At 45.4% G+C, this 24,764-nt stretch overlaps 1 protein-coding gene and 1 long non-coding RNA gene across 5 annotated transcripts in view; one reads left to right on the top strand and one right to left on the bottom strand.

Annotated features, from left to right (window-relative positions):
• Positions 1–3,122: 3,122 nt before the first annotated feature.
• LOC146352541 (uncharacterized) overlaps positions 3,123–24,764 on the top strand; it is an 81,207-nt gene continuing 59,565 nt past the window's right edge. For all 4 annotated transcript variants that reach the window (XR_014787756.1, XR_014787755.1, XR_014787757.1 and 1 more), the window contains exons 1-3: positions 3,123–3,191; positions 4,405–4,514; positions 7,976–8,069. This is a non-coding gene — a long non-coding RNA (uncharacterized LOC146352541). The remainder of the gene's footprint in view (positions 3,192–4,404; positions 4,515–7,975; positions 8,070–24,764) is intronic.
• ALDH1A1 (aldehyde dehydrogenase 1 family member A1) overlaps positions 3,846–24,764 on the bottom strand; it is a 61,261-nt gene continuing 40,342 nt past the window's right edge. The window contains exons 8-13 of the mRNA XM_084834297.1: positions 21,785–21,887; positions 21,365–21,549; positions 18,450–18,614; positions 9,367–9,524; positions 8,138–8,212; positions 3,846–4,482 (exon numbers count right to left, since the gene is read on the bottom strand). Coding sequence (XP_084690423.1) covers positions 4,410–4,482; positions 8,138–8,212; positions 9,367–9,524; positions 18,450–18,614; positions 21,365–21,549; positions 21,785–21,887 — 759 coding nt within the window. The 3' untranslated portion in view covers positions 3,846–4,409. The remainder of the gene's footprint in view (positions 4,483–8,137; positions 8,213–9,366; positions 9,525–18,449; positions 18,615–21,364; positions 21,550–21,784; positions 21,888–24,764) is intronic.

Raw genomic sequence — 24,764 nt, 5'->3', positions numbered from 1 at the left:
ATGATGCCTGCTTTTTAACAGCAGCTTGCCATATAAGAATTCCTGGTTGGAAAATAAGTGATGAGAAAAGCTTTAGTGCTAAAATTCTGTATGCCAGGCTACTATTAAAGGCATAGGAGGAGACCAGTTTTTTAAAAGGGTGTCTATATTTTGTGTGGGGCCAGTGTTTCACAAATGTTCAGTAATAGAGCTGCAGTTCTGTTTGTTTTCTTTCCTGGAATTGAACCAGAGGCACACTTCATTTTATATATACATTTTCTTAACTCTGTTGTTCAGTCATTAAGTCGTGTCCAACTCTTCGTGACCTCATGGACCATAGCACGCCAGGCCTTCCTGTCCTCCGCTCTCTCCCAAATGGCCACGCATCCATGTTGCAACTGTAGAATACTCCCGTTAACATGCCACCCACCCCTTTGCCCACTCCTTCAGGGCTTGCAGATGGGACCGCATTTTCCAGGCAATGGTGATGATTCTGATTTCCCCTCAGCTTGTTAACTGAGGCATGGGGTGGGTCAGGGAATTTTGGTGTACCCTTATTTCCTCCATCAGAAGAATGTTGCAACCCACATCGGTCGGGGTGGTGGGGAAATCAGTGCTGCACATTTGTTACAGAGAAGCTCTGGACTAAAATCAGCATTGCCCTGACTGACGCCTTGGCTCAAGAAGCCATTTTCTTCTGGAAACCTGGGAGCTGCTGGAATGATGTTAGGGCCCTGGAACTGCAGCAGAGGCAAACAAGTTGCAAAATGCTTCTTTGGTAGAAGAAGCTTGTTCCTACATCCAGAAAAACAGGGAAAACATGTACTCTGTATAGCAAGGGAGATGAGAAATGTATCAAGAGGCAAGACACCTGCTGGTTTGTGTGTTGGTTTTATACTGTAGTTTTAAACTTTAAAAAGTTTTACGCTATGTTTATCATGTTGTATTTTATGGTGTCAGCTGCTGTGAACCACCCAGAGAGATTCAGTTATTGGGCAGTATAGAAATATAACACATAAATAAATAAATATAAAATAAAATGAACCTCTCTGAGCCTTCTGTTCAGTAGCTAAATTGCCTCCCCCCACAACCAGGCTGTCTGAGGGCCAGATGACATCAGAGTGGTGGTGGCCGCACTCACTGACATCACCCCCACCCATTTCAGCATTCTCCATGCTGAGAGAGGCGTGGAGTTTCTGAAGCCCTGCCCCTGGGATGAAGTTCTTCCCAGGACTGGAGGAACCCCAGGAGTCTCCACGGATGGATTAGGCCCATGAGCCTGGGGTTCTGCATCTGTTCTAAGTCATGAAGCTCATTGTTCCCTTTGTTGAAAATCCTATCACTGACTTGGCGTTTAGGCAGGTGATGTTCATTCTTTCATTGGGCATCCTTCACATTGGCATGTCTCAGCTCTGAGGAAAATCCAGGAGCCAGTTGACTTTTAATATCACTCTTTCCTAGCACAATTCTCCCCTCTACTCTGGTGCTTATGCCGCATTTGCAGGGGCAAAGCTGTCTACTCTCCAGCCCCATTTGCTGCAGATGGAAACCCTTGCTCCTGGTAAAGCATCCTGTTGCGTCCAAAGCTGCCAGGTTCCTTGCGTAACGCAACCCAACCTGCCAGCTCCAAATAGCAATTCCAGTGCCTGGTCAGGGACTGTGACCTCTGCATGAATTGCTGGTTCTGAGTCCAAAGGGTGGAATTGGTCCCACAAGATGCATAGAGCATTAGGAAGCAGCTACTAAAAAAGTCTCGAGCTGAATGCACAATTTCTGAATTTGATCAATAGCTCTAAGGAAATGCCCCACTGCCAAGGCTGTCCATCTCCATTAGTTTTTAACCAAAATTGTGGTCGCTCCAGGGTCCCTACATCTGGTCTTCTCACCCTATCCAGACACCTTTCTTTTGGACAATGTGGTGCAGACCATTGTCAAGAAGGACAGAGTGGCATTAGGTTATTGCCTCAATTTCATATTTTGGAACTAAGCTGAGAAACCCACACGTAGTGTGCCCGAGGCATTTTTCTAAGTTTTGTAACCAACCAGGAAATGGTTGCCCTTCCCCAGAAGTCAAGTAATTGTAGCCATTCCTGCTCTATTTCTTTTCATTTTCTCCTAAACCTATATACTTCCACCCCTTCAGCACACAATTTACACCAGTGCCTGAGCTTCGTGGTCATATAGCCTTCCAATCCCCTGCCCCACCATTTCAACAGCACCATCTCCCCCTCCTCACCTGGTAAATGCCAAGTTCACCACTCTTCATCTTTTCATCAGTCATCATCTTTTCCTATCTTTTGAGGTAGGCCTATTAAAACTGATACACTAACCCATATGCTAGAGCTGGGGTGGGCAACCTGTGGCCCTCCAGATGTTTTGGCCCTCAGCTCCCACATAGCCAATGGTGAGGGATGTTGGGAGGTGTAGGCCAAAACATCTAGAGGATCACAAGTTGCCCATCTGTGTACTGGAGGTTGGTATACTAATCAATCTGATGTTCTCCTCTGTAATGAATATACATACATGTGTTTCTGAGATCAAACATCTGTTAACCCCCTCTCCCCTCAAAACAAATGTCATATTTTTGATAGAGCTGGGTGCAAATGACCTCTTGAAATTCTCCACCTTACTTGTGGGCAGAGAAATTTGGGAGACCGTTTCACCAAACGTTTCCAGGGGGAGGAGAAATTCTCAGCAGTTTCTCCCAGGCAGGGCTCCCCATTCGAAGGGCTTGGAGCACAGCTTCTTTCTTTTTTGGTAAGAGGTTTGGGGGCTTTCATGCTGCAACAGAATCAGCTGTCTTGGCAGGCTGGCCCCCAGTCTGCATCTACCACAATGCAGGTGGGGGCAGTGATGTGGCTAGCTCCGGGGGTGAGGTGCAGTTAGTGCTCTGCCAAAATCTGTCATCCAATTTCCTGGAAGTTTTCTCCGGCCATGAAAGAAGCTTCCATTGTTCTGCCTCATTCAGGATGTTTTATAATTTATTTCTGTGGTGTTTTGAAGCTTACCTAATCACAGCTAGCATGCCAGGCTGCCTGCACTTGCTTCCTGATGTGAAAAAGCCCTATGGGAAGAATTACCTCATGGTGTCTTCCCCTGGGCTTTAATTGAAGTGTAGGAAGCTGAGGAGACTACAGGCTGCCAGAGAGATGATGATTGCACGATGAAGAACAGGACTCTTGGGCTCACTCCTCGGCCACCTCCTAAGTAAGGTAAGCCCAAGAAACCCAATCCCAACTTGTGAGAATTTTTCCGAAATGTCTTCACCATTGAACTGGTTTTCAAAAGCAATTTCTCTTCTATCAAAGTGAATGAGAATGGTTGAAAACAAAATGTGGGGGAAATTTTTGGCTCAGAGCTAGTTTTTGAACTTTGAGCTAATTTCTCCATTTCAGCAGTAGATATTCCCCATTTAGTAAGAGCATAGTGCACAAATCCACCATCTGTGCACCACACTTCTGGTTAAAGGGCTCCTAAAACCTGTGTTGGTTGTTACACATGGATACACACAGGTACATGTCCATGTGAGTGAGGACACATGGAAGTACAGAGCAACTCCCCTACATGGAGCAAGCTGCAATCCCATGCACATGGTGGGGATTAAAAGTCCAATACAACTCAGCGAGATTTACTTCTGAGTATATATGCATAAGATTGGGTTGCATGTCTGTTAGTCTGACATTCTTTACATGGAGCAAACAATAAGGCCCTAATCTTGTTTTTAAGCCCTTAAGTGCACAATGTCATGCACATTTAGACAGAAAAAAATCTTACAGTTCCCTGCATTTGTAGGACTTTTTTCTGTCTAAACATGCATCGGAGTACACCCTAATTGCAGTAACTCTAGTCCACAAACGGGAACAAATGATTGAACGAGTAACAGCTTAAAGGGTAGATTTTAATAAAGTTTACATCCAGAATACCTCTGTACAGAAGTTGACATGAACAGATTCAAAGCTACAACGTGTAACAGAAGATTGTTAATAATTTTCCCTGATAACAAAGTATATATTTGATAGCCATATGTGCTTTTGCCAAACTCATAACAAAGGAAGGAAAGATAGCTAAAAACTCTGCGACAGCATATTAAACCAAATTGTGTCAATATTATGTGTTAACAATGTATTTTCCACAGCACTACAGATTTATTAAAATAGGGGGAAATAGCTTTTTTCAATAAGATTCAAACCATTTTAATTAGGTTCTGGCATTAAGATTTCCCTTTCTCAGTTAAACAGATTAAAGATTTTCTAAGATATTTCACTTAGCGTTTGTTAAAAGCATTTGTTTTTACAGATAGAAAGACCACTCCCCCCGCCCCGCTCAAATTTAAGTGAAAACTTCGGCTACAAAACATTTCGCAATAAAGCTGGTCTTTTCAATTTTTCTTAGTATTTGACCTTGTCATATCCTGTTCCCCTGCAGTGGCATTATGAATTCTTCTGTGGAATTTTGATTGTGACTGTCTTGACTTCTGTATACTCATGAATGCCATACTCCCCCCTAAAAGAGAGAGAGGGAGAACGAGAGAAATGGTAAGAATAGCTTTTCCATCAGTTTTTATATTTATGATCTAGCATGTTTATGCTCTTGGGCTGCGAATGAATGAATGACAGTGTGTTTCAATCTGGTCAGATTTACAGTGACCTTGAATAGCCAGAGATGTTACAGCTGCTATGTGGGTTAGTTCAGTGGTGGCTGGTAACTCCAGTTCCAGAGGGTGGTGATTCCATTCTGGGTTTTTGCTTCCACTAGCCAAAGCTCCAAAGGTGCTATCCAAGGTGCTGAACCCAGTTTGGGGATACGGTTCAGCACCTTGGATAGCACCTTTAGAGTTTGGGCTGGTGGTAACTAAAACTAAAATGGAATCACCACCCTTCTGGAACTGGCGTCACCAGCCGCCGCTGGGTTATTTGGTATGATGACACAACGAGGTTGGGCAGTTGGCAACTGAGTGTCAAAAATTACTGGAAAGGCTTCAGAACTTGAATTCTATGGTCAATAAGCTACTTTGAGAAGGATCCAACAGTGCCTGCCTGCTAGTACTATTTACAACGTGCTAGGAGAAACCAGCGTTTGTGCAACGCCCATGACGCTTGCTAGTGCGACAGGTTTCCTGGGGAAACCCATTGTGGTAGCAAGTGCTATAGACACTGCACAAGTGTTGTCTTCCACTAGTGCAATGTACATAGTACTAGTGGCCAGACACTGTTGGAACCTTCCCTTTGAACATTAAACCACATAACAAGGGGCTTTCAAAAGGGGCTGTTTAACTTGTTGTTTGAAGTTGAGGTGTTTTAGTGAACACAGATAGATGGCATTTCCTGCTTATGTAAATTAGAGAGCCAGCATTCTTGTCCACTTCCATGGGGCTTCTAGGGGTCTTATGAGGACATATTTCTGATGATTTTGGCTCAAGTCCTCTCAGACCCAGCAACACCTGGCCATGTACTCTATGGATGCTTTTATCTTCCTTTGAGGCATGTCACATGTCCTGGGTTAGATGCCACTTCAGATTACAAAACAGTTTCTTTACACACATGACTCTTCATTCACCAAGAAGGCACAGAAACATCAATTTTGTATGGATCCACGCTATCAAAGAGCATTTAATGAAATCCTTAAATTGGGATTCTGGATTGGTTCAGGGGATCACCATGATTTATTCTTGCATATTCACATAAGGAGAAATCTTTTCTTCTCCCTGTCATGCAGCAGATAAAGGTGCAGAACCTCCCTCTGAAAAAAGGTAACAATTCTACCACTACATACAGATCTCATGCCAGATGACAGTCGCATCTTCAAACACATGGAACTGGTTCACACATAAGATAACACTAACCTATGGTTTATTTAATCCATGGGCTCTTGAATTCTGGGTTGTTGTGATGTACAAACCCAGCCAAGCTAACAAACCATGGTTTGTTAACCATGAACAATCCAGAAAGAGAACCTATGGTTTGTTGTTGGGTTGTGAATTCTGGGTTGGTTGGTTGGTTGGTTGGTTGACCATGGGTTGTTGTTACATGTGAACCCAGAAGCTTGGGTTGTTCATGGGTTGTTTCACCAGGCTTCAGTGGCAGCTGGCAAGAGTGAAAAAACAACAACCCAGCCACTCTACATGCCAGCACAGCACTACAGCATCTGGTATACAGGGAGGGAGCGTGCAAAGGAGGAGGCAAACAAATAAGCCATGGATTGAGAAAACAAACAACGGTTTGTTTGATCATCTGTCAGACAACCCTGGGTTAGCCATGGGTTAAATAAATCATGGCTTAATATTATGTGTGAACAAGGTACGGATGGGCGAACTTGCCGCCACTCGCTGCTTCATGGACAGTGCTGCTTGCAGCATTGCCCAACCCTGCCAGACAGTCAGTGGGCCAGTGATGCATGGTGTCCTGCTGTCACGTTTCCCTTTGCCCCTGCTGTAAAACTTCAAAAGCCAAATCAAAACACAGACAAGAGACTTCAATTCTAAGGCTTTTTAATCCACTTAATTCAATGGGTCATTCAGATGCTAATTGTCAGTGACCCACAGTCTACAAAGGAAATACCTTCAGGGAGTTCAAAGGAAAACTTCCAAAGTTGCCCACCGTTCGAGGAACAGGTGAGCTTGCTGTCCTAACTTAAGGGGTGGGGTGGGGATCTGCCTCTGTCTCGTGAGGACTCTTAAGCGCAGCTGTTCCTGCCGGGCCAATCGGGCAGATCGTCTAAGCTCCGCCCCTGCCATTTCTCTCTTGTCTCTGCATCTGCGTCTAGTGTCTAAGAATTCAGACTCTACCAGCCCCCCTTCTCCCTGTTCGCTCTCTCTCACAGGGGCCCTCTCCATCCAGCTGTGCCTTTGAAGCTTAAGGAGTAGGCCTATCCATCTCTGTCCAGGCCTGGGAAATTTCCTCCCCCACGTTTTGCAGTTCCTCTTCAGACTCTGTTGAGCTACTCTGCCAATTGCTGCGCTCAGGGGCAACCCTGACACCTGCTGCTCTGGTGGCCACTGTTTTGCACAAATGGTGACTGGGCTTTTTCTGCAAATCTCCCATTTTGTGTAAAAGGCGGCTGTACATAGGGCCACTTACACTAAATTACAGGCACAAATGGTCTAATTAGACCACTTACACTTGTATTTTAGTGTAATTCAGCATAATTCAGTGTAAATTTTATTGTTTTAAATTGTTGTATTATTGTACATCGCCCAGAGTGGCTGGGTGACTGGCCAGATGGGCAATTAAGAAATTAAATAAATAAATTTACAGAAAAAGCCTAGCCACCACCTTTTTGTGCAAAATGGCAGCTCCCAGAGACCCCATTGCCACTGGCCAACCCTCATTCTCTCCTCCTTGCAAGGAGAGTGGAAGGGATTGACGGGAGGCAGAAAATGGTGAGCTTGCCTGACTTGGGGGTCCACAAGCTGGTATCCAAGGGGCTGAGCTGGCAGTAATCCACTGGGCTCGAGCCCCCAGCTGGACTCCTCTGCCATACCTAGAACAAGGTCACTGTCCGTGATCCAAGTGTGCATGCCAAGTGAGATTGTTTGCTTTTTGCCTTTCACTAGTATACCAGAATCTCACATCGCAAACTGCTTCAAAAAGTCCCCTGGGTTTTAAAAGTGATTTGTGAAGTGGTACTGGATGAGTGGGAGTTGGGCCTGTTGTCTGAAAAACATGAGCCCAAATTGCCCTTGAGCATGTGGAACTAGTGGCTTCATTTGGGGGGGATGTGACTACGATGACATAAGATTGTATTCATTTTCACTAGCTGCTTCCAATGAGAAGCTGGCACACACCATGCTTTTTTCCTGGCTTTTAAATGCAAGCTGTTTGTTACCATAGCAGGAAAAAAAATGCCACTGGAACATCTCCAACAGTGCCAGCGTTTGGACAGAGAATTGTAATCAAATCTGGTTAAAACGGTTCAAGGACACCATACTGTAGAATCCATTTATATACGATCAGTTTGTACATGAAGTGACATTTCCTTGCATTTCTTCCTTGTGCAGTTACTCATAAGCCAAATGACACCGCTGAAAGTTGGAGAGTGTGAAGACAAATGTCCCAGAAATAAGATGGCTGGAGTGACGTTTTGTTGCTAAGGTTGGTCTTATGAACTTGCTCTTAAAATTTCTGTGGGTTTCATACAGTTAAATGCTAACTTTACTTACAGCTCTCGGCCGTTTCCTGACATTTTGAATCCTCCAAAAGGACATTGAGCAGACACTGCACTATAGCAGTTAACCCTGAAGAGAAAAGAGAGGGAAGTGAGGGCAGCTCCTTCATGGACAGGATTTCTAGGTAGTAACAGCCAGATGAGTTTCTTTATAGGATTTTGCACTGTGTCTGCTAGGAGGTTTTTATAGCATATTTTTTAATTAGGCTGCTGTATTTTTATATGACAGGATTTTGAATGATTTTTTTGTGGGCTGGATCCAGATATTCACCTGCAGAAGGGGATTTGTGGAAACTGATTTCCTACCCCCTCCTTTCCCTCCCAGCCTGCAGAGCTCCCCAAAAATGCTCCCTCTGGTGCAGTGTGGAAAGTGGCATTAGGGGCTGCAGGGGGAAATTGGCAAAAGTCCCTCACTCCTTTCTACTAGCAGAAGATTTCTGAGCAGGACTCACAACTGGTGAAAGCAAACTCTGGATCCAGCCCTGTGTTTTGTATTTGCCTTTGATCTTTTGTGGTATGTAGGTACACAGACTACCCTTCATACAGGTACAGAATACTTTATGAAAGGTGCTCTGTGCACCTGTGGAACATAAAGGTCAAAAACAAAAATAATTCTTGCAGTAATTCTTCCAAGTAAGCAGAGGTGTTGCTGGACACTTAGAAGATCTGGGGCCCAGGCCCACGGGACACAAATCTGTATAAAATTTGCACAGGCTATTTATAACTTGGATTATTTTCTTATCCACACTACCACAAATAAAATAATATTCTTCAATTAAGTCGCACCCTGTCCCAGGTCATCTCAAATCAGTAGTTCCTCTTCACTTACAACTAATTTGCAATCTCTCACTCTCCCCTCTTTGCAACTTCTCTTTCTTTCCCTTCTGGAGGAAATCCGACCGCCGGCCCACAATACAATTAAGCACCAATAGAAGGGTTCCCCCCCCAAGCATAATTTCCAGTGCTGACCCCCCACACACATAGTTTCAGTGCCCTGGATAGCTCCTTTAGAGTCCTGGCGGGTTCTGACTGAAACTCAGAATGGATTCACAGCCTCACCAAAATCAAAGTCACCAGCCTCCACCACAGGGAGGGGAGGATTAACCCTTTGCAGCTGGGATCCCCCTGGAATTCCCTTCATGGTGTTGCTGGCCATGCAACACCCAGGGCCAGCAACACCTCTGCAGTGAGCTGGGCTTAAAGAGCAGCACCAAGGAAACATACCAGACAGTTCCAGCCTGAAGGGCTGCTGCAAATGTCAGAGCTTTATCAATGTCTTTGGTAAACACTGCAGCTGCTAGACCATAGTGAGTATTGTTTGCTCTCTTGATCACTTCATCTATGGTTTTGAACTTCATGATCTGTTGGACTGGCCCAAATATCTGTCGCAGAGCAAAAGAAACTATTAATTACCCGTGAGGAAGAAATCAGTGGAAAACAACAGCAACGCGAGAGGCCCAGCGTATTTTGTGGAATGTTGGTGTCCCCCAAAGAATGCCTTTCCTGTTACATAATTCTCAAGGTTTTATTCTCACATGTGATAAACTCGGTGGCCTTTGGCCAAGACACATCACTGTGGTTTTTGTGGTTGGCACTGGGCCTGTTTAGGCATGAATTCTTCCTTGTCAGTTCTGCAGGTAGTGCAAACAGGGGCCCATTTCAGACTTGCCTGCTCCCTCCCAATCACATTTGAACAGCGTGTATGTGTGTGTGTGTGTGTGTGTGATCTCTCTGGCCCTGTGCAATGGGACTCTATATAGCATGATTCAAGGAGATTCCAGGTTCAAATAAATGTAGGATTTTGTATCATAGCCTTTGCTTTCAGAGGGTCCAGAGGAGAGCAACGAAGATGGCCAGTAGTATGGAAAACAAGTCCAAGGAGGGAAGGTTGAAGGAACTGGGAATGTTTAGCCTGGAGAAGAGAAGACTGAAATGGGATGTGATTCATTTATTTTTATTTATTTTATTTATTCCATTTCTATACCACCTAGCCAAAGCTCTCTTCAGATATTTTCAAATATTTGAAGAGCTATCATGTGTTGTTGTTTATTCGTTCAGTCGCTTCCAACTCTTCATGATTTCATGGACCAGCCCATGCCAGAGCTTCCTGTCGGCCGTCGCCACCCCCAGCTCCCCCAAGGTCGAGTCCATCACCTCCAGAATATCATCCATCCATCTTGCCCTTGGTCGGCCCCTCTTCCTTTTGCCTTCCACTTTCCCTAGCATCAGCATCTTCTCCAGGGTGTCCTGTCTTCTCATTATGTGGCCAAAGTACCTTAGTTTTGCCTTGAATATCATTCCCTCAAGTGAACAGTCTGGCTTTATTTCCTGGAGTGTGGACTGGTTTGATCTCCTTGCAGTCCAAGGCACTCTCAGAATTTTCCTCCAGCACCACAGTTTAAAAGCATCTATCTTCCTTCGCTCAGCCTTCCTTATGGTCCAGCTCTCGCAGCCATAGGTTACTACAGGGAATACCATTGCTTTAACTATGCGGACCTTTGTTGTCAGTGTGATGTCTCTGCTCTTACCTATTTTATCAAGATTTGTCATTGCTCTCCTCCCAAGAAGTAAACGTCTTCTGATTTCCTGGCTGCAGTCAGCGTCTGCAGTAATCTTTGTGCCTAGAAATACAAAGTCCGTCACTGCCTCCATGTTTTCTCCCTCTATTTGCCAGTTATCAATCAAGCGGGTTGCCATAATCTTGGGTTTTTTTGAGGTTTAACTACAACCCAGCTTTTGCACTTTCTTCTTTCACCTTCGTCATGAGGTTCCTCAGCTCCTCCTCGCTTTCAGCCATCAAAGTGGTATCATCTGCATATCGGAGATTGTTAATGTTTCTTCCAGCGATTTTAACTCCAGCCTTGGCTTCATCAAGCCCAGCATGTCGCATGATGTGTTCTGTGTACCGGTTGAATAGGTAGGGTGAGAGTATACAACCCTGCCATACTCCTTTCCCAATCTTAAACCAGTCTGTTGTTCCGTGGTCTGTTCTTACCGTTGCTACTTGGTCGTTATACAGATTCCTCAGGAGGCAGACAAGATGACTTGGTATCCCCATACCACCAAGAACTTGCCACAGTTTGTGATGATCCACACAGTCAAAGGCTTTAGAATAGTCAATAAAACAGAAATAGATATTTTTCTGAAACTCCCTGGCTTTGCTGTCAGCTGCCCCAGAAGCCAGGATTAGCTCTATTGGTTGCATCTAGATTTAAACTGGATCAATTGCACTGGTGGAAGAGGACTTCCCACAGCAGCCCCTCCAACCCCCTGAAACTGCCAGACAGAGAGCCAGGAGACCCTACTGAAGGGGGTAAGCTGGGGGGGGGGCAGGGGCGATCCCTCAAAATCAGACAGAGGGACCTTCCACGAGCGGAGCCCTTGCTCTTGTGGAAGGTCCCTTCCTCCTGCAAAAGGCAGATTCTGGATTCAACCCAATGGATTTAAATTACGGAAGGGTAGATTTCAGTTGAACATTAAAAGAAGCCTTTTAAAAATAAGAGCAGTCTGAGAATGGAACAAATCAGCTAGTTGGGTGGTGGGCTTGCCCAGTGGAGGCTGGTGGCTGTGATGTCAGTGGGGTGGTGAATCTACTCTGGGTTTCAGTCAGAACCAGTCGCCAGAACTTTAAAGGAGCTATCCAAGGTATGAAACTCTAACTCCTCTAGAGTTCTGATTGGTTCTGACTGAAACTCAGAGGGGATTCACCACCCCACTGACACGGGGTGATGAATCTGCGGATTTGCCGCCAGCCTCCACTGAAGGTCTTCAAGGGAAGGATTTCCAAACAGAGGGTTGAACTAGACAGCCTATCAGGCTCCTTCCAACGTTATAATTCTATGATCCCTATGAAATGGAACCTGCAAACCTGAGACCTGCTTCCAAAATAATGACATGTATAGGAGAGGCTGAGAGGGGGACAAGTATATGTGCACAGATCAGTCTCTTTCTGATCCATGCCACCTCTGCATATGTTCCCTCACAATTCTTTACTGCATCGATTTTTTTTTTAAAAAAATAAACAATACCCCAAACTTGCATTTAAATATGTATTCTCAAAAAATATGAATTTTAAAACCATGTGTTTTTAACACATTGGGGTACAGCCAGTTAACACAGAAAAAAATGGATGCAGAATGTTCATCTGTCCTGATGCCATTTTCAATTCATCTTTAGTCCTTTTACTTGACGGTAGATTATCATCAAGATTCTGTCATATTGACAGAAATATGAACATTCTTGAATGCCCCAGCACTGGGCCAGTTTTTGTTTCATTTGGATGCTTCCAAAATTCCCCCCCTCTCTCCCACAAAATGGAACCAGATTTAGCTTGTCCAGGTAACTCATTCGCTTTCTGACCATTTTACCTTTGGTTTGGATTTCTGGAATTTGTTCACATGCCATTTGCTTTCCACTTTTTCCATTGATCAAGTGTCCCCTACTTTCTTCAGCTAAGCCCTGCACATGAGTGATTTTTTGCATGAAAACCTATGTTTTAAATGCTGAGCATGCTGTCATGTAGGGTAATGATTACTGAAAGACTCAAGAGCACCAGTGAGCTGAAGGAATGGGGAACTAGATGGGCTCTGTCAGTGTTAAGATACAGAAAAATGGAAGCTGCCAAGGAATCATGATGTATTCATGCACACCATCCCATGTTCAAAACTGGGGGACAAGTGTGATATTTCAACGCACATGACTGCTCTTACACACAGCTTGGCTGAAGGCCAGCGGGGGAGCAGTGACAAATGGAATAAATGAAAAGTTGCAGCAAGAGCGAACTGTGCATGTGCCAATTCTGAAATTAATTATAGCAGTTCTGCTATGAGCAGTCAGAAGACAGGCAGAGCAGAATACCAGGCACAGCCAATCCATGGAAGACTTACAAAGTGGAAAGGGGAGAAATGTGGGGGAAGGCAATGACAGATAGGGCTGTCCAGATTTTGTTTGGCTGATGGTTAAGCGTATTTTGTTCTGTCACCTGCTCATTGACGGAATCAGATTTTTTTAGGGATATGCAAGAATTCCATTCCACTTGTGCTAATGCACACTTGCACAAGCCCAAATTTGCACAAATCCTAAAAGTTAAAAAAAAAAGGTCCCCAAGTGTGTAGACTCCATGCAACTCAGAAAAAGACGGCCTGCTGTGGAATCCACAGATTGGATTCATAGAAATCAGAACCCATTGCCAATTTCCCTGATATCCCTAGTGGTAGAGCACAGGTAGAACTGGAAAAGACCCCTATCTAACGCCATGCAGAACCGCTCCAGTCAGCATATACTGGTGCTCTTCGTATATTTTAGACTACAACTCCCATAAGCCCCAGCTAACATGACCAATGGCTAGGGATTATGGGAGCTGTAGTCCAAAACATCTGCAGGGCACCAGCTTGCTTACTCCTGGTGTAGACAGTACTGAACTAGATAGACCAATGGGTCTGACTAGGTATAAGGCAGCTTTCTGTATTCTATGAAATCCGGCCGCTCCTAAGTGTTGTCCCCAGCAACATGCAGCCCGATGATCGCATGAGCTGTCGCACTGAAAGGACAATTCATAGGATCAAGCTGTAGCACAAAGGTGTGCAACACGTCCCCACTGGTGATGGGAACCAACCCTGCCACACTGCAGGCATGGAAACAGTCATTGGTGCCTGAGCAGGGACCAGTGTTTCAGGGCTAGGGGAAATCTGCCCTTGCAAAGCAAGGGAACGTATGCTACTTCACAGAGGCAGAGATCCTCCTAGCATCTTTAGCTTTTAGGACAGAGGTGGGGAACATGTGGCCCTCCAGATATTTGCTGGACGACAGCTCAGATCATCCCTCTCCATTGGCTATGTTGGCTAGGGCTGATGGGACTTGCAGTTCAAAAACATCTGGAGGGTCACATGTTCTCCATCCTTTCGTTAGGCAATGGGGAGGCTGGTGTGAAATTCATGCTGACTGACCAAACGTAACAACAACAGCAGAGGCTGGGGTTTTCCTGGCAAGCAAAGCCGTGATGGGGTGGATCATTCTAGCAACTGCATAAGCTGGATGCCGGAATTCTTTTTTCTCTAATGACTTGCATGCACATGTTGGCTGGAAGGTGACTGAATGTTGGACAAGGAGGACAAGTTGAAGTTTCACGAGTATCTCATCATGGGGCTACTGCAAGAACCACTAGCAGGTGATATAAAAAAAGGCTATCTGAATCCACCCTAAAGACAAGCATGGGAATAACAGAAGAAAAGTAGAATATCTGTGCAGACTATTTCTTTTCATAAGCTTCATTTTAAAAATTAAAAAGATGTTCATGTTTTCTTCTCATAAATTTTTATAGGACTTGTTATTTAATCTCCATAAGTTGCTGCATAAGTGAGGAAGCACAGCAAGAACAAAAAACAAAAAATCATTATTTGTATTTGTTTGAACTGGTATTACAAGAAACATTTCCACTAGACTCAGCTTTTTGATTATTATTGAGCCATTAGCTAAACGCAGTATTTTCATCTCAATTAAAAAGCACAATATTGCTGTTACTAGAGCTTTTGGTGATAGAATTTTCCATATGGACTCTACTCATCAAATTCAAGGAAATGCATCTGTTATTCTGTCCCTAAATAAGAACATAAGGATTGCCAGGCTGGGTCTCCTCTGAAAGAAGGTTAGAGTGTCAGCCTGAGTTTGCTTCTCACAGTGTATTCACACTTCCTTTTGTCCCACTGTCACCTCTGGTCAAATAGGCTTTGAAGGCACTCGAAACAATACAAAAACCTGCAAAACCTGTTTAGCAAAGGTGAAAGTGGGACGAGTGTACACATCATGAGCAGCAATTCCTCCTTCCAACTCTCTTCAATTCTTTGGAAATCTGTCTGCCACCAACATATGGCAGGTATATATGGAGTTATTTAGTCCTTTAAATATCCGTTTATGTTGTTAGGCATTGCTACATCCAGTTACGTTGTTAGCCATTACTTCGACAGCACTCATAATTTTATAAGCTTGTCTCTGTTAAACATTGCAACTGCTAAGCCATGTCTTATTTTTCTCTGTCCTCAATTCCTCTGCCATAAAGCCTTTATTTGTATAGAAATGATAGTTTTTACAGAACAATCCTATATATGTTTACTCAGAAGTAAGTCCTACTGTGTCCAATTGGGACTCCCAGGTAAGCATAAATAGAATTGCAGCCACGCAGCACAACCCTATGCTTATCACTCGGAGGTGCATCCCACTGAGCTCAATGGGACTTACTCCCTAGTAAGTGCATTAGGGTGCCATTTGAAGACTCCCTTTGCTGAATAATCTTCTGTTGTGCAGCCATGTGCTTGAGGTGGAGCAACCAGAAATAGGGATGTGCGAATAAATAAAACTTGAGCTGGTTGAGCTTCTCTGATTTCCATCTCAAAGCTCATTCTAACTGTGTCCATATCAGACCAGGGATAGAATCATAGAATTGTAGGGTTGAAAGGGGCCTATAAGACCATTGAGTCCAACCTCTCAATGCAGGAATCCAAGTCAAAGCATTCTTGACAGATGGCTGTCCAGCCTCATCTTGAATGCCTCCAGTGTGGGAGAGCCCACCACCTCCCTAGGTAATTGGTTCCATTGCTCTAACAGTCAGGACATTTTTTCCTGATGTTCAGCCGGAATCTGGCTTCCTGTAACTTGAGCCCATTATTCCGTGTTCTGCACTCTGGGATGATCGAGAAGAGATACTGGCCTTTCTCTCTGTGACAACCTTTCAAGTACTTGAAGAGCGCTGTCCTATCTCCCCTCAGTCTTCTCCTCTCAAGGCTAAACATGCCCAGTTCTTTCAGTTTCTCCTCATTGGGCTTTGTTTCCAGTCCCCTGATCAACTTTGTTGCCCTCCTCTGAACCCTCTCCAGCTTGTCTGCATCCTTCTTAAAGTGTGGCGCCCAGAACTGGATGTATGGACTGTGTAAGATCCATGCTGTCTGCATTCTGCGAGTTGTCAAGAGGCTTTTGTTCCATTGTCTGCCCATCAACAGAATTGGATTTTTTAGTTTATAAAATTCGAATGTGGAAAAATGTGCAAATCCCTCCAAAATGCACATTTCACACATCAGTCTGTGATGGAAATGTGCATTTTTGGCTGTTTTTATTTAAAAATTGTGTATTTCTCTATGACAAAATTTGCGCAAAATTCCTGAAGGTTAGAAAAATGGTACGCATGTCTGTGGAATCCACCTGGCAGGGAGAAAGCTGGTCAACAGGTTGGATTCATAAACATCCAAACCCATTCGGTTCCATTGTGGATTTCTCTGACATCCCTATATGAGATGGCAAGCTTGTGTGTGTGTGTGTGTGTGTGTGTGTGTGTGTGTGGTGGGGGCTTTGAATGAACGTTTGTGCATATTTTCATGTGCATTTTCCCAAATGTACTCAATCAATTCTGTGCATTTTTGAAATGTACACATTTTTCTCCCATTGACTAAAGTGTGTTTGTGCACATTTTCCAAATGTATTTGTTCTTTTATGTGCATTTTTTGAACGTTTGTAATGCATTTTTGTTGTGTGAATTGCATTGCAAGCTCAGAAATCTACGGACTTCACACCATGGATTGCATTTGGCTCTGTGTTCGATTCCAGGAGGTATGAACGGAGTAAATTCCAGTCCAAAATGAACTGAAATGAATTTCTCACCCTCCCTAACAAAAAATGACCTGCACTACTATAGATTTAGATGCACCACAGACCTATACAATAACATTTAAATACTGGCTTCAGTTTCAGTGTACTTGGCATGACAAAAGGTGGGTGAACTAACACAGCCATTTCCATATAGGCCAGAACATATCTAAACAAGCATAGAATGGGCAGTATCCAATGGGGCCACTCCACCTCTGCTGGCTCTACAGTGCTCACAGGACCCACCACTTGTGCAACGGGGCTTCTGTGTTTCTAAAAATAACCCTGGAAACAAGAGGAAACACTCGTTTCCGGAACTGGGACAGAGCTCCCTTCTGTGAGTTCCACTGCCCTGTCCTGTCCGGGAAATGAGTTTGTCCACTTATTTGGGGTTAGTTTTGAACTGCAAAAGCCCTGTTGAGCAAGTGGTATTTCCCACAAGTACAATCAGATACTACCCATAAAAAAATGCTGGCGTATGTCAACATTGGTATTCAGTACTCCAAGTCTAATTATTTTTGTTTTTTTAAAAGCCGATCTTGGTGCCCATCTTAGAACTTCCCTGCAAAAAAGAGGACACGGATGACCACATCAGGGTGGACATCTTGTAGGAAGTATAAGGGTGATGGGAAGATGTGCGGTGGGGGAAGCAGGAAGGCCTGCCTTGCTTAGTGCCTGCTGCTTGAACTCAGGTTCCCCCCTTCTGCATTTCTGGACCTGTTCTAGCTACAGTTATGACCAACTAGTCACATATAAATGACTGGTGACTCTGGATTTGGATGTGCATTCACATCCAAGGATGCATTCAACCAGTTCAACAGGGCTCAGATGAGAATCACAATGGGAATGTGCATCCAGATGTGCATCAACAGCGTACACAGAAGGAGGCCGAAACACAGAGTTCTCTCTTGCTGGATTGGGGTGACCGTCTCTGCCAGAACTATCTATGGGCCTCTAAGCTCGTCAGGAAATGCAGGGAGGAAGACTTTTCAAGTATGCCCCCTTCTGCTTCTTTGAAAATATGGATTTGCCCTCTAAGATCAGCTGTTGCCCTCCTCTTGCCTAAGCCATTGCTTCAGAGGTGCAGTCAGTGGCAATGCGCGAGAGGGCTTTCTCAGCAGCAGCACCCCACCCGTGGAACTCCCTGCCCTGAGAGGTTAGGTCATCTGCATCTTTATCTGTGTTTCACTGGGAGGTGAAGACATTTCTTTTAAAGCTGGCATTTTATTCTCCTGATGCTCTATTTTATTTATTGATGGTTTGTTTTTGGCTTTGTGCATGTTGGCTGTTGTCTTTACCTTGTTAATGTATTTTAACAATAAGTTCTTGATTTTATGTTTTTTTATATTTGTGTAACCACTTCGAGTGACCCCTTTTTTTTTAAAAGGGGCAAAGCAGGATAATGCTGTTTTAAATAATGATAAACAACGTAGTTTATGATTGCAGAAAAGACCCAAGATCATGCATTAGTGCTGACATGTCCTATTTAGTTGAGGCAAACTAACACATGGTATTTTAAAAACACTTTTTTTTAGTTAAAGGAGCCTAGATTGGGGGCAGGGGGGATATTACTATGTAAACACTAATCTGCATATTTAATTTTAAACATGCACATTTTGTGCAGCTATTGAAACATAACATCTAGTGAAAATACAGAACGTCCTGCATTAGCTTACCTCCTCTCTGGCGATGCGCATGTCATCTGTAACGTCAGAGAAAACGGTGGGCTGGATGAAGAAGCCTTTGTCTCCCCAAGGGCCTCCTCCACATTCCAGTTTGGCACCTTCTTTTTTCCCACTCTCAATGAGCGCGAGGATTCTATCATATTGCTCCTTATCAATCTAAATGGAAAATATTGCACTGATAAGTCGCTCCCCAGCCGCTTGTTTGGCCTTATGATTAACAAAGCAGAAACAAACTCTTTACCAGCAAGAGATGAAGCAACGGCTTTGCCTTTGAGATGTTGGATCATTGCCAGCTGCCAGTTTCTCCCATGAAGTTCAGTAATTAGGATTTTAAGCACAGAAAAAGAATTTAAAAAGAACCCCACCGCACTGCCTTATAAAGTCTCATTGTTCTCATGGGCCAAGGACTTCCTTAAATTCCCTTCACTCAGAATTATATTCATTCCTCCTCAAGTGTTTTAACTCAGTGGGTTACATTTTGAAGTACATCTTCTCCATTGGCATGAATGCCACTCTCAAACCCATTACTCTGGAGAAGTAAGTCACACTGACTTCAGAACTTAGGAAATGGATTTCAGTCCTGCAGTTATATGCAGCAGTTAACAAGAACCGGCCAGTAAAACAGTTTAACAAGCTGATTAGAGAGGAAAAGCTGCTGTTTAATTTGCATGGTATCACCACTTTGGGCATTTCCTGCACCAAAGGAACTGGCAGGCTCATTATCCAAGGGTGCTCAGCAATTTCATCGAATCACAGAATCTGGGGATTCTACTTGCAGAATTCTTGGCCTGTGGTTGTTGACTGGCATTTGTAGTGCAGAGACCTAGATCCTTTACATATACTATGTCAGAATGCATGATGGTTTCCGCCCTTGCATGAGGATTACTGAAGTCATTTCCAAAGGCGGGCATTGGGTTTTGGTTGCTTCTCAGTAGCACCAATTTAGGACAGGAGACCTGGCATGGCTACCAGGTGGAGACTATTGCAGCAGTGGTGCCGTGAGGCCAGTGCAGAGTGTTTGAAAGCTACTCTCCACACGAATGGCCCAGATTACAGGAAAGTGTGATGACTCTCCCCATGACTGGGGCTACCCGCATGGTGAGCTACTTCCAAATGGCTCTCCATGGAGCTGCCGGCATACAGACCCTAAGGTGGCTCTCGCCATTTTACAGCAGCCTTCCCCAACCTGGGGCCCTCCAGTTGTGTTGGACTACAACTCCCATCATCCCCATCCAGCATAGCTCTTGACTTTCAGAGAGAACAGGCCCAAGCTCACTACTCCACACCTGGACATGAGCATTTTGGGCATTTCAAAGCCCAAAAGACGACTTGCTCCGTAATAGACCCTCCAGCTTAAGTATGTGAATCCAGACCAAAAGCACAGCCTAGGAAACATAGTCCCAGGTGTTTCCAAAGAGCTGGGAATGTTAGTTAATCAATGGTTCCTGGTTAAACCACAGGAGTAGCTGAGACTCCTGGTGCCATCACAAACACAGCAGGAGGAGAGTAGGTACTACATCTCTTTTGTAGAACAAGGAGCTGGTTCAGCATGTCCGATCATGAGCAGATCTGGGGTCAGTTAAGCCCTTCAGGTTGTAACACAGGTGCCCCAAAATGAGCTGGAGTATGTCTGTCTCTTTGCCAAAGTGTCACACATTGGGTTGGGACTCTGTGCCCTCCCTGCAGGGCTGGGCGGAGGAGTCAGGCTGAAGGGCGTGGCAGAATCATTGCTTAGAAAGGCCAGCCGAGGCCAGTTCCCTGAAGGCAGCTTAGGCAGGTGTGGAGAGGGAAACAGAGAGGGAGAGCTTAGCAGAACCAGGTAATGAGGGAAGTGTTAAGCAGGAGCAGAACAAGGCTATGAGTTGCATGGGGCAGAACTTCAATGCAAAAAGGATATTGACAGGAAGGACAGCTTCTAATGCAGGGGTGTTGAACCTCAGCCCTGCAGGCCAAATCTGGCTTGCCTGGGCTCCCGATCCAGCCCACTGGGGTTCCCACAGAGACAATTGTGTCCCCTTCCCCTGGTGCCACCCCCTTTCTCCTGACCGCCAATCATATGGTAGTTTCCCAGCTTTTGCATGTCCCCCCACCCCTGGAAATGCCTTTCCTACGACTTAGTTCCTGGCAGTAAGAGCTTTAGGGTGCAATCCTATCCATGTTTAGACAGAAAAAAGTCCTACAACTCCCAGCATTCCCCAGTCCTACAACTCCCAGCATTTCCCAGCCAGCGATTGTGCCCTTTATCTACAATATGCTGGTACTCTTGGAATGTTGGCCTTGCTCTGTTCTGCCTTCAGCTCTGCCCCCAGCTCTGCCCCATTTTGCCTTTGGCCCCATCCACCACTGGAATGTGCCCCCACACACACACTGAGAGTTTCCCCGAAAGGGAAGTTGGCCCTCTTACTGAAAGAGATTCAGCATCCCTGCTGTATAGGGACAAGAAAGGGCAGGAATCTGTCACCTTAGGGAGGGGTAGCAAAGTGCGTAGAAAGCCACTTTGGCTCAAGAAGACCTGTTTGTTTGTTTGTTTATTTATTTATTACATTTATATCCCGCCTTTTCCCCTCTTTTTAAGGAGCCCAAGGCAGCGTAAATAATCCTCCTCCTTTCCATTTTGTCCTCACAACAACAACCCTGTGAGGTAGGTTGGGCTGAGAGTCTGTGACTGGCCCAAAGTCACCCAGTGAGCTTCCATGGCCGAGTGGGGACTAGAACCTGGATCTCCCGACTCCCAGTCCAACCCTCTAGCCACTACACCACGCTGGCTCTCTATACCTGTGCTTGTCCAAAGATCTGCAGTGGCTTAAGGAGCAATGCTCCAGCCCAGCTCCCCGGAGTTTTGTTCTTTGAGTCCACCTGTGGCTGTGATAACCCCCCTAACATGAAACATTATTACTGAAGCTTACCTGAGGGCCTTGGTGTACTCCAGGTGTCAGGGGATTGCCAAGCACGTTTTTCTTCGCTCTCTCCACGCTCCTCCGCACAAATTCATCGTAGATCTTCTCCTCTACAAAAATCCTAGATCCAGCTATGCAGCACTGCCCCTGATGGTAGAACAGGCCATTGTGGGCGTATTCCACTGCACTGTCCACTGCAAAAGACACAAGAAATACACACCCATACCCATAGTCAGACCGACACTGCGTGTCTTGATCAACGTTAATGGCTACATAGCTGTAAACGAAGGATAGCTGCTGTGGCTGCAACACAGCACCATCTCTCCAGTTCTCCACTGGCTCAGATGCTCCCTGAAGTTTAGCTTTTCAAACATGACTAATGTGGCTGCTTTCAAGAGAGAAGAAGTCCCAGAGAGAGACGCCACTCACAATCAGCATCTGCAAATATGATACTGGGGCTTTTCCCTCCTAGTTCCAGGGTGACCCTCTTCAGATTGCTCTTTCCAGCAGCAGCTTTGATCATCTTGCCAACCTGAAAGAGAGCACAAATAAAATGTTTGTGCATGAAACAAACAGAAATCGGGTCATAGTATTCTATCTCCAAAGAGGTTCAAGACGACCTTTGATGGGGCAATGTTTACAGGTTTTTCTCCAATTTAAATTGAGTGGGGTGTGTGTGTGTGAGAGAGAGAGAGAAAGAGAGAATGGATATGTGAATGGATGAACAGGGGCAGTGTGTGTATGTGTGTGTTCATAAGATGAAGTGGCCACACCCACTTTGGCCTCCTGCCCCATTCCTTGCTGGCATGTTGCCCCTCATACAATACCTCCAAGGGAATGGCAGGCCTCAGGGGAAAAATGCTTCCACCCCGATCTTCACCATCCCCTGTGGCAGGGGTGCACAGCCTGCACCACCACCAAGGCTTTTAATGCATCTCCTGTGGGTTCCCTGACCCTGCTGCTAAATTCCCCCCTGCCTGTACTTTCCACTCAGTCCCCCCAGAGAGCCTCATACAGATCACTCTTTCCCCACTGCTATTAGCAGTGAGGAAAGAGCAGCCTGTATCAGGATCACTGGTGTGTTTGTGTGTGCGTGGCCATCAGGACCAAAAAGGTTGCCTGATGGTATAGAGGATAGACCATAAGTTCTGTGGTAGAGCACATGCTTTGCATTCAGAAGATCTCCGGTTGAGTCCATGGCCTCTCCAAGCAACAAAGGGATCTGGTAATGGAAGATGTGAAAGACCCTTGAGAGCCATTGATCCTGGAGAACCATTGTTGGTCATGGTAGAGAATATGGGGCTAAATAGATAAACAGTATCACCTCCAATAAGACAACTTCCTATGACTAGCAATCGCCTAATGGGTGGGTGGGGGAATATCTTTCAGAACAGATGTCTTCTGGAAGCAGAGGTCACTCTGCAAGCTTCCAAGGATTTCTGCAGAATATGTCAACAATCCCCATGATAAAATGGGAGCCAACAGGAGTCCTGCTGCCACTGAAATTGGTCACAATACTCATCCCCTGCCAGTGGAGGAGCAGTCTCTGTTGTCTCAGGCCCCTTTCATTCATGCACCAATATAGGAGCCGCTTTCCTGAGGTGTGATCCTACACCACTAGGGGGAGCATGTGAAGCAGAAAAACACCCCTGATGACGTATGAGGCCAACGGCGCAAATTTCCCTCATCAGCCCCACCCCTGTCACAGCATCACAGGGCAACAGATCCCACACCACTGTGTGTGCATGTGAAAGAGGAGCCCCCACCCCCATAACCTAGACCCATTATCTAGACCCATTTCAGTCGGGCTTCAGGCTTGGGCATGGGACAGAAACGGCCTTGGTCGCCTTGGTGGATGATATGAAGAGGACTCTGGATAGGGGTGAATGCTCCTTCCTTGTTCTCCTCGACATCTCAGCGGCTTTTGATACCGTTCACCATGGTATCCTCCTGGACCGCCTGGAGGGGTTGGGCATTGGAGACACCGTATTGCGGTGGTTCCGGTCCTTCCTCTCCGGCAGGTACCAGAGGGTAGCACTGGGAGAGGAGGTTTTGGACCTGTGGCCACTCACTTGTGGGGTGCCACAGAGTTCCATCCTCTCCCTGATGCTATTTAACATCTATGTGAAGCCGTTGGGGGCTATCATCAGGAGGTTTGGGGTGCGGTGTCATCAGTATGCGGATGACATGCAGCTCTACCTCTCGTTCAAATCTTCACTGAGGTTGGCCGTAGAATCCCTGTCCAAATCTCTGGAGACGGTGAGCGGCTGGATGGGGAGGAATAAGCTGAAGCTGAACCCTGACAAGACCAAGGTACTTTTGGTGGGAGACAAGAGGAGGCTGGGGGATGTTGACCTGGTGTTGAACGGGGTACAGCTACCCTTGAAAGTCCAGGTCCGCAGCCTGGGGGTCATGCTGGACTCCCAGCTGTCCATGGAGGCTCAGGTGTCAGCTGTGAGCTGGACAGTGCTGTATCAACTCCATCTGATATGGCGCAGCGCCCCTTCCTTCCCGACCATCTGCTCACATCGGTGGTACATGCCCTGGTCTCCTCTCATTTAGACTGCTGTAATGCGCTCTACGTGGGGTTACCATTTAAGATGGTTTGGAAGCTGCAGCTGGTACAGAACGCGGCGGCTCGCCTGATTAAAGACAGCTGCCGGCGAGATCACATCATTCCAGTGCTGAAGGAGTTGCACTGGTTACCAGTTGTTTTCCGGGCCAAATTCAGGGTGTTGGTTTTGACCTTTAAAACCCTATATGGTTCTGGCCCAGCCTATCTTAAGGAGCGTCTCCAGCCACACCAGACAGGCCGCTTAACAAGATCAGCCTCGGATGGCCTTCTCTCTGTCCCATCAGCCAGGACAGCTAGACTGGTGCGGATGAGGGAGAGGGCCTTTTCTGTGGTGGCCCCCACTCTGTGGAACTCCATCCCTAGGGAACTCCACCATGCCCCCTCTTTAATGAACTTCTGCCATGCATTAAAAACGTGGTTGTTCAGGAAGGCATTTGGGGTGGGTTAGGGTATTTTAGAAAATGTTTTTATTGTAGAATTTTATTGTTTTAAACTGTTTTATTATATGTTGTACATCGCCCAGAATGGCTGGGTGACCAGCCAGATGGGCGATTAATAAATTTAATAAATAAATAAATAACCTTCTCTCATTGAGATTCAATGCTAGGAATACAGTTATGACCCCAGGGAAGGCAGCAGGGATGCAACACCTGGCTGGAGCTTAACAGTAGCTTCTATTGACCTTCTGAGACTAAAATGTGGACAGAGTCCATATAAGCATTTCTGTCAAATACCCCTCAATTATCAAAAAGATAAAATCAATTCTATCTTCTGAAATTCTTTTGTTTGAAGGGATATTTCTTCAATTCAGACAACGTATGGATGTATATGAGG

The sequence above is a fragment of the Heloderma suspectum genome, chromosome 2 (genome assembly GCF_057233095.1).
Source record: "Heloderma suspectum isolate Gila_16-S chromosome 2, 16-S_ref, whole genome shotgun sequence".
NCBI classification, from domain to species: domain Eukaryota; kingdom Metazoa; phylum Chordata; class Lepidosauria; order Squamata; family Helodermatidae; genus Heloderma; species Heloderma suspectum.
Note: the sequence above shows the minus strand (reverse complement) of the source record. Positions and strands in the feature narration are given on the sequence as shown.